This window comes from Megalobrama amblycephala, linkage group LG17 (assembly GCF_018812025.1).
Source record: "Megalobrama amblycephala isolate DHTTF-2021 linkage group LG17, ASM1881202v1, whole genome shotgun sequence".
Classification (NCBI taxonomy): Eukaryota; Metazoa; Chordata; class Actinopteri; order Cypriniformes; family Xenocyprididae; genus Megalobrama; species Megalobrama amblycephala.
The window spans coordinates 7,330,196-7,343,509 of NC_063060.1; the positions used below are offsets into that span (position 1 = coordinate 7,330,196).

The following is a 13,314-nucleotide window of genomic DNA, read 5'->3' on the forward strand; positions in this document are numbered from 1 at the left end:
ATGTAATGTAGCCTATATTGGCGGTGAAATGTGCTGTTGAGGCGCATGTAACCTCTTGAGGAGAATTCAAAACAAATGAGCTTTGCTCACACAAAGAAACACAGTTATCATGTTGCAATAAAAATTCAATATGTGGGGTTTTTATAGCTTTGACATATGATAAAGTTAAGCATCACACGACCGAAAGTGCTGAATTCCTGAATATCACCTTGATTGAAATTGACACTATTCATACAACAGTTCAATAAACAAGTAGTTAATATTAATCACTTACTGTACGTTTTAGGTTCAATATGATTTTATGCGTTTTGAACGAATCGGTTGAGTGAAGATTCAATGGCCCAATCATAAACAACTGCTTCATTCTTGATTCAGCCTTTTGAATGAATCGTTTGAATAAATGACTCAGTGGCTCACTCATTAAGACGGTCACTTGCTGCCATCTATTGGCGGTTTAATTTCATATTTAAAAGTATAAATTTCCCACCAACATTTATTTTTATATTCAAAAATGTAATTGTACTTTTTCAGCGTAAATTATTTATTTTGGTAACAGCCCTATAGTGTCTTACTATTTTAATTTATCAAATTTAAGAATATGAAATAAAAGATTAAACACAAATGCCCTTTATAAAGATTAATAAAATACCCCCAGGGTAAATAACATAAATATGCAGATTTAAATATGTCACTGCTGATAAAACACTGATGAGAATGTTGCTTGTTTCAGAATAAATTACAACACACAAAATAATCCTATTTTTTTCCAAACAAGCTACTTTTTTACTCTGACAAGTAAATGACCAGTTTAGTTGTCCAAAGGACAACCACAAAACAAGGCTTAATGTCGAACTCTGTATTTTGTATTTATATTCTCTCCTTTAATGGTAGCATCAATCTTATATTTGAAACTGACACAAAAGAGAAGGCACAGGCCTACATAAAGATTTTATTGTCATCAGATGTAGCTTTGCACACACCAGCATCTATAGAATGATTTTGATCAGCATTTTATTGTTCATAGCAGAGAGCTCCCTCAACTTGTTATATTTTAGTTTGTCAATTGATACTATTTTATAGTCTTTGCATACACATGCACCCCTTGAAACCACAGAGCCCCCCCACATAACAAATCCCAATTTAACGTCTGCATATATATATATAGCTCTTAAAGAATAGTGTCAATGCAGGCAGATCAAAGCACGTTGAGTAAATTGTTGAATAAATGTCAAGAATACTGTTGAATATCAAATGTCAAGTCAAATGTCAAGTGTCCCCAACTAAGCAAGCCAAAGGCGACAGCGGCAAGGAACCCAAACTCCAACAGGTGATATCAGGTGGCAAACAGGTGGCAAATAGGTGTTAAATGGAGAAAAAAACCTTGGGAGAAACCAGGCTTAGTCAGGGGGCCAGTTCTCCTCTGGCGAACAGTGCTTTGTTACAATTCAGGTTGCTATCATAAGTCTGATAGGATCGCAACATTCAAAGTATTTATTTCAGTTCCATCCAGTTGATGATCACATTCATCATGCCAGTATGGACAGTCTGTTGAGTAACTGTGGCACTGGCTGTCGTGTCGATGAGGCCTTCACAGTGGATGATCTAGTTGACTCTATGTTGATACTTCAGGCTGCGTTGTGGTCGTGTCAGGGCACCAGTCCTTGGTCTCATCTGGATATGGCCCGGTTGACTACGGTAAACCTCGGGATAAACAGAAAAACTAATATATACCCCATTAGACCCAGTAAGGCTCAAGATTTAGTATATTTTAGCATACATTGTTTTTATTACACTATGGGAGTCAAACATTGAATATGAAGCAGACAGATGAAGTGTGTCTCATTCAGCTCCCTAATTCTGTCGTGCACTACAAGAGGCATTTCTAGGGTTGTCACATTCATAAAATCATGATGTTGCTGATAAATATCATGTCAAAGAAAGTCGAGTAATCAATAACATGTCCCAATGTTTTGTGTTCCTCATTCCTGCTTCTAGAGATCCACTTTCCTGTAGAGTTTGGCTGTTTTAGCGAATCAAGAACCCTGCTCGTGGCTGATTCATGTTCAGTGATTCACAGCATATGGAGCAGAATGAGACATAAAAAGAGGGTTGACTCTAATGATGGGTTAGGCAGCAATGTTGTTAAAATACAAATGTGTCAGTGTAATATTTGCAAATAATCCTTATTCATCTTATTGCAGTTTGCTATCCTAAAGGATTTTCCTGAATTGAAAAATAATCAGGCTGCAAACAAATCCCGTTAGCAGTTTAATGTATCCATCTGTAAAAGAACATTAATGGTTGTAATTAACAGCGCATTTCCGCTCTGCCTGTGACATCACCGACCTCAGCATCCTCGCGCGCGGGGAATCACAAAGAGCACGCGCTGTGTGTCTCCACGGCAACAGGCGCGGGAACAGCTCGTTCCGGCGAGCTCGCGCTGTCTCTGATCGTTCTGTTCAGATTGATGTTCACATTAATGGACTAATAGTGTACATGTACTGATTATGTATCATAAGCAGAGAGGTGCTAGTGTGTCAATATTTGTCGACTGACTACAAGCCATAATTATCCATAATTAAGGGCGTTGTCGACCTCTTGTGGTCAGATGAGGAAACTGCAAAAGAAACCCAAGTACACTTCAATGTAATGACATCCGCTCTTAAACATTGTTCCAGTTAGAAGCAATATTCTTGTAGGTGAAAATACAATGTTAAATGAAAGTGACAAAGTGCAAACTAACCATACAATCATCTCCCCCCACTCAATATATGTTAGAAATCTTGACGCAAAACCAACGAGAGCCTCTAAACTGAAGAACAATGCAATAACCTTTTATTTTTACTATTTTATTTTTTATTTAGCAAATAATTTGACCACACAACACTGAAAGACATTAACTAAAAAGGTTTGAATCACAGATAGATATGTTATGTTAACCATAAGCTAATGAGTTATTGGGTTATTAGAGATGCTTGGTGTATTGGCTGAAATTGGATATTTAACTGCTTATTTTCAGATTCAAATGACTTTTTACACTTCTTAAAATTAATATTCAACAATATTATTGATTTGACTGCACTGACACTATTGGATGAGAACTGAACTGAGCTGGACTGCAGAACTGCTTATAAATGAAATGAATTAATTTAATAATTGATGATCTTTACAACAGAACTGAATCAACACTGAACTGACTTCAGCTCAACAATGACACAGTAGTATTTTCTTCTAGAGTTGCTGTACAGCCGAAATGAACTCAGTTTGTAAACAGTTACAGTAGATTATATATGTCCCCTCAGAGCCGTGTGACAATGAACATGAGCTCCAGCTTTTGTCCAGTTTGTTGCATTACATTAACCTCTGGATCTCTTTAATGCAGTGGGAAAAAGCCTTGGTTGGTTGCCTAGTGACCAGCATTCACAATAGAGACATCATATACATGAGCTGACCTTACGCACAAGCGTACAAACAACCACAGTACTTCTGTAATGACTGGGAGCTCATTAAAGCTCTTTGAGGAAAGACCAGACGACGTTTACTTGCCACTATAAGAATCTCAGTTACTAAACAGAGAATGTTAGTACACCCAATCTACAAGCATCTTCATATTCATTAATTAAAGCTATGAATAATTAATCTTATTTTGCCTTGAGACGATGGACAGTTCCCCAAATGTCACCGTTTCCCACATGTGTGTCTCTCTCATGAAATGGCAGAAGCGAATTCATACTCTCCACTGTTTTTTTTTGTTTGTTTTTTTTGTTTTTTGGTGGGTGGTGTTGCATGCTGGTTAATGTTCAGAGGGTTCAGTGGTAACTGCAAGTTACTAGTTTGATCCATAGAAGATGTGTCAAGATATCCTTGAGTGAGACACTGACTGACCCTAAAATGCCCTGGGGGATGGAAAAAGTCAAGGAAATAAATTCTACCAGCACTATTCTATTCTATTCTATTCTATTCTATTCTATTCTATTCTACAGCATATATACATTACCATTCAAAATTGAACATTTTAAAAGAAGTCTCTTATTCTCACCAAGGGTGCATTTAATAAAAAAATACAGTAAAACAGTATATTGTGAAATTATTACAATTTTAAATAGCTTTTTTAGTATATTTTAAAATGTAATTTATTCCTGTGATGCAAAGCTGAAGCTAGAGTCATTCGGTATAACCAAAAGTGTCATTCGGTAAAACCGAATGACTTTTTTGGTGACAAATTTTGTTTATCTGGTAATAAATGACAAAAGCAGTGTTAATTGATTATAAAAACCACATAATCTCATTGTTAACACTTAATAAAACTTAAAAATTAATTATGTCTCCATTATATTTTTTTGACACTTATAAAAACCTTATTCCCCAATGACCCATTTAAAATGTACATGTACTACATTCACAGTACCTGTGAAAAGTTAGTAAACATTACAATTTCTTTAAAGGTCCCGTTCTTTGTGATCCCATGTTTCAAACTTTAGTTAGTGTGTAATGTTGTTGTTAGAGTATAAATAAAATCTGTAAAATTTTAAAGCTCAAAGTTCAATGCCAAGCGAGATATTTTATTTAACAGAAGTCGCCTACATCGAACGGCCAGTTTGGACTACATCCCTCTACTTCCTTCTTTAATGACGTCACTAAAACAGTTTTTTGACTAACCTCCGCCCACAGGAATACACAAGAGTTGCGTTTGTAGAGTGTGTTTGTCGCCATGTCGTCGAAACGCTGTTATTTTCATCCCGCAGTCCAATCACCGGGTCTGATTCCGGCTCAAATTGATAGGGTAAAATTAAAGACATGTTTACAATAACACTGAGCGCGTGCATCTCCACGTCATGGTAAGAGGCGTGACCTTTCCGGGCAAGATGCGCTAAGCTGCTGTCAAATCACAACACAGGAACCGCTGGCACAATCAGAACTCGTTACGTATTTCTGAAGGAGGGACTTCATAGAACAAGGAAGTCATCAGCCCGTTTTTATGACAGTGGAAACAGCGGTATACAGATAAGTAAATTATGTGAAAAATACTGTGTTTTTTTACACGCGAAACATGAACACATGTTATATTGCACACTATAAACACAATCAAAGCTTCAAAAAACCACGAAAAACGGGACCTTTAACAAGATACTTAAAAAAAAAAAAAAGATATATATATATATATATATATATATTAAAATATATTAAAACAGCTATTTTAAATAATAATAATATTTCAACATTATTATTATTGAAACATTATTTCAATTTAAAATAATTTTCTATATTAATAAATATAAAAATGTAATTTATTCCTGTGATCAAAGCTGAATTTTCAGCATCATTACTCCAGTCTTCAGTGTCACATGATCCTTCAGAAATCATTCTAATATGCTGATTTGATGCTCAAGAAACAATTATGATTATTATCAATGTTGAAAACATTGAAAAACACTGAAAAACAATTATTTTGCTGCTTAACATTTTTCTTAAAACAATACCATTCAAACCTTTGTGGTAGAATAAAAAAAGAGAAAAATTAATACTTTTATTCATCAAGGATGCATTAAATTGATCAAAAGTGTCAGTATAGGTATTTATCATGTTACAAAAAAATTATATTTAATAAATGTTTTATTAAATATAATAAATGCAAATAAATGCTGTTCATTGAACTTTCTATTCATCAAAGAATCCTGAAAAAAGTATCACTATTTCCACAAATATACGATAGCAAATATATGAAGCAGCACAACTTTTTTCAACATTGATAATAATCATAAATGTTTCTTGAGCATCAAATCAGCATATTAGAATGATTTCTGAAGGATCATGTGACACTGAAGACTGGATTAATGATGCTGAAAATACAGCTACATTTTAAAATATATTCAAATAGAAAACTGTTATTTTAAATTATAATAATATTTTACAATATTACTGTCTTTACTGTATTTTTGATTAAATAAATGTAGACTTGTGAGCAGAAGAGAATTAAAAACATCAAAAAATTGTAATGTTTCCTATATATATATATATATATGAATATAATATGATATTTATATAGGCCTATAATATATCAATTTAATTTATATGTATATAATCATAAAATTTTATATTTGCCATTTTTTTTAATATAATATTGTATTATGTAAAGTCATTGTCAATTTACTGTAATATATACCTATTTTTATATACCTAATATAATTTTTTACCATTTAAGATAATGTACAGTTAACCAATTAACAGGTTTGTACTGTATGGTTGTTTAATTCTTTTTTTATTATTATCATTAATTAATCTGTGACTTGGAGCTGGTGAAGGAGCTTTCAGATTGTCTTCTGCTCTGTAATCATTCACTCAGATGTGAGACAGTCACATATTAACCCATCACTGAATCCTCCGGGGTTTGAGGCCACCCAACCCACTGTATTTATAGAGAGACAAAAAGATCAAAGCTCCTAAACTCCAGCTGTTATTTCAGCACAATAGCAGCATCTCGGCCTCCACCTGCCTATTCGTCTCAATAGTTTTCAATCTTTAAAAAAAGACATTCTTTGAATAGAAATGAATGATTCATGCTTTACAAAAATACATAACATAAACCTCATGGCCTTGGCCCAGCTAGACACATTTCTGGGAGTGTGTTCAACAAATCTGCAGCAATTCCAAATAGGTTTGATTCCATTTCGATGATAAAATCACACGCACACAGACGCAAGGAAAAGGAAGCTGCTTTTTTTCCCCTTCGAATGTGCATCGCAGAACATCGAACAGACACAGAGTTGTAGTGCAGATGAGAGGGGCAGAGAGTGTTATGTTATGCATTGGTACACTAAGTGCTCTGTTGAGAGGGGACTCACATTCAGCCAGAGAGACAATAATGAGACACTGAGAGCGACAGAGGACGAGAATGATAGGAAAGAGAAAATAGTGTCTCCCCTCTGAGTGCAGGTCAGGATAAAGAGATCTGAGAGACAAAAGAACCAAACGACTCGCACAAAACTTGGGAATTTACTCAACGAGAGCTCCGAATCGGAGAGAGAGCTCAACAAAATACAGAAAACATGTCAGAAACGGACTCCAGGAAAAAGGGCTTCACCAAAGGCAGAAGTGCCACTTTCAGCATCGATGGATTCAGCTTCACCATTGGTAAGAAACTGTGAATTAAATCAGATGTAGTGTGAAAAAGATGCCAGAATAAGGATTTATTTGCTCATTATTTGGACATTCCCTTCTTTACTTTAAGAAATCCATCACGACTGCAGTCTCAGCAATTGTACAGTACAGTACAGTGATTTGTTTGGTGCTCCAGGAATCACTCTTGATTAGATGTTACAGTCCTTATACAAACAGATCTGTTGATTTCAGGATGTGATGTGAGAGTGTCTGATTTCTGAAAAGACTCTTTCAGGTGAACACAACTCCAGGGTGCCATAGCAACCAGAGTAAAATGCACCTGACCACACACACATGTACGCACACACAATACACAATCAAACACGTACACAAGCTTACTCGGAGGAAAAACTATATTGTTCTAGCATGGCATATGAAATTTAATGAGCTCTTATTTAATCAGTTTTGTCGGTGTGTGTGTGTCTTCTGCAGTTCCTTTGGAGAAATACAAACAGACAATTGTTGATTTACAGTAAGAGTGCGGAGCGATACAATAAACGGATTCACATGTGAATTATGTAACTCGTAATTCGAACATGGATTCATTTGATGAGAAATACGAGTTCATATCAAAATCTCTGACTTTTGTTCACTGCATATTATCTTACAAAGATGCAACTGCATGCATTACTGTACTATTGGTTATACTTGACGTTTATATAACACTAAGTCAATGTTATTTTATATATATATATATATATATGTGTGTATATATATATATATATATATATATATATATATATATATATGTATGTATTATTTTATATTTTCAGTTTTCATTTTAATTGTAAGTTTTAGTAGTTTTCTCTTTTTTATTATTTTTTATATTTCTATTCAGCCTTAATTTGTTTTTATTTCATTTTTATTTTTAGTAATTTTAGTGCTTCAACTTATTTCAGTTACACTGTAAAAATTTTTTTTCATGAATTGTTATCACAACATTTTTTGTTTTGTCCAATCAACTTCAATAATTAATGTGGTTCAGATAACATAATATTTTGAGTTTCTGTCAATTGCCTTCATTGTATTAACTCAAATGTTTAATTTCAGTGAACTCAAAATTTTAAGGCAACCAGGTAACATACTTTTTTTTAAGTTAAACCAACAATTATTTTTTACAGTGTTGCCAAGGCAACTTTTTGTTGCCAGTTTTTCAATTTTAAGTTTATTTAAATTTGTATTTATTTATTTCAATACAGCTGACTTTTTATTAAAGACTTCGGAGCACAGTTTAAAATGTTGCTGCAATCTTTTTTAGAAGAGATGAGAGAATACTGGAGTTTCAATGAAAATCTGAAAAGCAGCAGGAATCTCAATTTGTTCTCCATTTAATCTCATTGCTGTCTGAGAAACAGCCGAGATATTAAAGTGCAAACTAACAGATAATAATTAAAGGAAAATAGGGATCTATCGTCTCTTATAGGCTGTGCCCGAAAGCTTAAAAATGCAGCCTTCGGAGCCTTCAAAGTTGCGTTTGCTGGTCAGTTTGTGTGTAAATGTATGTTTCTGACCGTTTTCCACTTCTGATGTCATTATAGAGAGAGATCACTAATATTCACTTAGTTACCACAAAAGCTCTCTCTATTTTGCTGTAAATCATTAAACTGTTAGAAGTCTGTCCTAAATCAGTTTCGTGAGGTACCTTCATGTGAAAATGCTGCCTGCAAAGTCATTTCCTGATAAGGATACAAGTCTGTCTAAGTTTTTGGACGCAGCCATAGAGTGCAACAGTCGGGTTCTGGAAGTAAAAACTCCATTCATTTTCTCCATAGGGAAAATGATTTTTAATGATAACTTATAAACCTTTAAAGACAGACCTACTGTGAGCTGTGAGGTTGTTAATCCATGGTATTTGCTTCTGTTAAAGCCACCAGCCCACGTTATTTCAGCTTTTTTTTTTTTTTTTTAAATAATCATATTTAACAGCATAATTCCTAGTGAAAAACTACATTACCCATGATGCTGTACAGAAAATGACACCAATCAGTGAATCGAAAAAAGAAACGCATGCCAAAATAGCTCTTTAGCTCTGCCCACTCAACATTTGTACATGAAAAGTTTTATATTTTTCCGTTTTTAATTTGATTATGCTGTTCGCAATGCTTTCCCTCACTAAAGCTGCTAAGTACACAGTCTTGTACCTTTTTTTTTGATTTTTTGTCCGATTTTCAAAAACCATTTTGCTTCAAATCAATGTACCTTATTGGCTTATAACACTTTAACGAAGACTTTTTTGAAATCCCAATAGGAGAAATGAATGGAAAAAATACTTACGGAACCAGCGCTACTGAAAAAGGGGCCGGGAACTACACTATTACACAGCTTATGAGAATACTTGATTCTGATTGGTCAGATATTTTGGTATGATAATCACTAAATCATATAATTCCCATTTGACCCATGCAACTTGTTTCCAGCATAGCTGTGCTAGTTTCATGTCTTTCTTCTCACATACAGAAGATTTCAGCCTAAATCAGTATTTCATGTCCATGAGCTGCTCATTATCTCAAAATAAACGCGTCACGTCTTGGTCCTGATCACCTTGTCGGGGTCTATTTTGAGATAACAAACTGTACATTTGTTCCATAGACACACCGTCCTGTTTATCAGTTTCAGAGAAACACCCACCCACATGGGAGGACAGCGGTTAGAGGGAGACTTACAGGAAAGGTGTTATGATGGAAACATCAGAGGTGTGAGATGTTTTTTTAGTGTCTGTCCTGATGCATTTATAGGACATTTAAAAAAAAGCTCCCTACTTGCAAAACTGTTTATTTAAAGGGTTAGTTCACCTAAAAATGAAAATTCTGTCATTATTTACTCACTTTCTGCCCCATTGACTTCCATAGTATTTTTTTCTCCATCAACTGTTTGTTTACCAATATTCTTCAAAATATCTTCTTTTGTGTTCAAAGAAATTCATACAGGTTTGCAACAACTTGAGGGTGAGTAAATGATAACAGAATTTTCATTTTTTTGGTGAACTACTATATCCCTTTAACTATTGCACTTTTAATACTGCAGATAAACAAGCTGAGCATCGCACAAGAACGCAGCAGGGAGTCTTATATCAACATTTCATCATAACACTCCGTAGCATTTTCAAACATCTGCCTGTCGTCATGGTTACACAGCCCAGCAATCAATTCCTCAGTGTGCTTTAAGCTCATTTTGTGTGACGTGTTGTCAATCAGGTCCAGTGGAGCATGATGACTAGCCGCTGTTAACTTAATGATGATTGGCTAAAGCAACATGACTACTTCCTCTCTGCCCCCAATGTCACTCTGTGGGCTTTTAATGGTTTGCCTGCTGGGGAAACATAACCTGCATGTGTTTTGGTCTACTTAATTCTCGATACAGAATGTCATGATGCTTAATGGGAGTTGTATGGTGTTGTACTTCACTAATGCATGTTATAATTTTTCTCAGCTCGAACAACGTATGTGCTCAAAATCCAATCTCATTGACCGGTGCATCAGCCAGGCTGGGTTTGTTTTCCTGACTGTTACTGTTAGTGCAATTTACATTAATGCACAGAAGCAACTCTCACAACCCATCGTAAAGAATCTTTTGAATTTTGAACTTACCTGCGCACTAGATTTACACCCACATAGTAAAGCACTGTTATCTTGTTGGTGTAATAAAAGCATGCAAATGCATGCATTACTGGTATTGCTTATACATGGGGTTAGACGTTTATTCAAATCACTCACCCCACGTCTGTGTTATTTTAGTATTATTTATATATTACTATAGTATTTATTAATATTTTGCATTTTTAAATTTTAGTTTAAAGGGGACCTATTATGCAAAATTCACTTTTACATGGTGTTTAAACATAAATGTGTCTGCAGTGTGTGCACACAACCACCCTATAATGGTTGAAATCCACCCACTCCTCTATTTTTAATCTCCATTAATCATAAGCAGTGTCTCAGAACAAGCCGTTTGCAGATTGTAGCTTTTGTGATGTCACAAATGCTTAGGCCTCGCCCATGACTGCTGACAGACTTTGCCCTATTAGCATAGACCCCGCCCTGAGTGAGCTGTACAGACATAACCGACTGTTTATATGAACTCTGTGTGTATTTGACTGTTTAAGCGCAATAAGATGTGAAAGAGAACTTAGAACGTTTTCTCTGATCGGATAGTTATCTGATTTATAAAAACGATTGCCTTTACACTTGGCCACATAAATGTTTCTCCGCAAAATGGATATAAATCCGACCTTCAATTCCTGCGCTATATGCAGATTTCATGGAGTTCACGTCACCGAAAGCAACAAATATGAGCTGCATTTTATTGATCATCACCTAATTTAAAAATCAAACACAGCAATAGGAGAGAGTGCGGCAACAGTGCTGGTAAGATCATTAGTCTCATTACTTTTAATGAAGATGATTGTGTTTTGAGTGCCTGCGACTTACTTTCATTTTGATTTGCGGCAGTTTGCACGTTGTCTTGCTGAATAGATACTCAGCTACTCTAATGCGACGATGTGTGCTGCAATGGCGCTGTCTTATCTGCATTTAGACCTGTTCAGTTTTGACTGGAATGCGTCCCAGACCACCTCCTGAAGTGGTTTGAGTGATCGGATTTAAATCCGTCTTGAATGCATTTGGGAGGGCATTTAGACGTGTTTTTTTCATGATCGGATAGCTATCCAATCAGATAAAATGCATGAAGTGAGGTGTAAACAGGCCCTTAGTTTAATACTCACAGGACACACTGTCTGACAGCCAGCTTTCTGTGTGCGTGTTTCGGATGTGTGCGCTCAGAAAACTATATATCAGAACTGCTGGCTTTAAGATGCATGCAGATAATAAACTTTCATGATGATAAAGAACTGCAATGTCTCGTGAGCGCTACCGTGATAGAGATTATCAAAAAACAAACAGATGTTTTTGGCAGAGTATCCGAGGCACAAGCTGTACAGGCTCTGCCCTCTTCTAGAACGCTGGGTGTGAAGCAGCAGCTCATTTGCATTTAAAGATGCATGCACGAAAACAGCATGCTTTTCCTTCCACTCAAAAATGGGCATTTAAAACATGCTATAATAAATGATCTGTGGGGTATTTTGAGTTGAAACTTCACAGACACATTCTGGGTACACCTGGGACTTTAAGTTTTAGTAATTTTGTTATGTGCGTTTGTCATATTTATTAGCTTTTAAAACTCTGTCAATTTAGCTTTTAATGTGGCTTTTTTTTGTAATTTTTTGCAAAGGCAACGTTTTGTTGCCAGTTTTTTATTTATTATTTAATATTAGTTATTCATCCAATGTTTATATGGGTAATGCTTTACAATAAGGTCACATTAATGCATACTAATACTAACTAACAATGAATGAGCAATTTGTATGTTCAGTATGTATTAAAGGGTTTTAACGTTGGTTAATAAAAATATAATCTTCTGAAAATGTTGAAATTAATATTAATATTATTTAGAAGTATTTGTCATTGTTGGTTAATGTCATCTAATGTAGTTAACTAATGTTAACAAATGTTAAAAAATTTCAATTAGCAATAACAAAACTGCTCCAAGTATTAAACTTTGCCTTGCAACTCATCCCACAGAGTTCAGCCCACATATAATGTAAATGATTGAATTTGATTTTTGCCTTGTGGATGATAAAATGACTGAAAAGTCCCTTGACTTGCAAAGGAGAAACCTGAGTCACATCTAGGGTCCAAATTATCAGAGAGAGGCTCTTTTGACTTGCAGTAACGTCCTAGAACAACCTAGCAACTGCATAGTAATATGCAAAGAACACCCACAACCCAGTATCATGGTGCTGTAAGGAAATGTTGTTTATTATAAATTAAAAAATAATCAATAGAAATGAGCTTCTCTGATTGCGCTTTTCAGTAAACAAGCATCACATAAGTCTTTTTAGAGGAATGTGCTGATTTTCTCTGCCTTCTTTCTTTGTTCTTGTGCTTTTTTTATTGCAAGTGACTCACAGTACACTAACAACACCTTGCCAGTCCCCTACTGACCAAGACCCATTCGAAATACTAATGAAAGGCTTATATAACAGCGGCTGAAGTCGTATTAAAGCAGCCTTCCAAGCTTTTCCAGCAACTTGGTTCATTATATTCACATTATGCAAAAAGACACATTAAAACAGGAGCAAGAAAAAAAGCTTTTTAATGA

The 13,314-nt window shown here is 35.0% G+C and overlaps 1 protein-coding gene across 6 annotated transcripts in view; it reads left to right on the forward strand.

Moving 5' to 3' along the window:
• The window catches only part of pde1cb (phosphodiesterase 1C, calmodulin-dependent b), a 109,532-nt gene that overhangs the window by 9,935 nt on the left and 86,283 nt on the right, over positions 1-13,314 (forward strand). Inside the window, exon 1 of one of the 6 annotated variants that reach the window (XM_048163846.1) lies at positions 6,579-7,131. The exons of 4 other annotated variants lie outside the window; for them this stretch is intronic. In XM_048163846.1, the coding sequence (XP_048019803.1) occupies positions 7,047-7,131 (85 nt within the window). In that variant the 5' untranslated portion in view covers positions 6,579-7,046. Of the gene's footprint in view, positions 1-6,578; positions 7,132-13,314 lie in introns of those variants that run through there. One more of the 6 variants, XM_048163845.1, reaches the window with a different exon arrangement.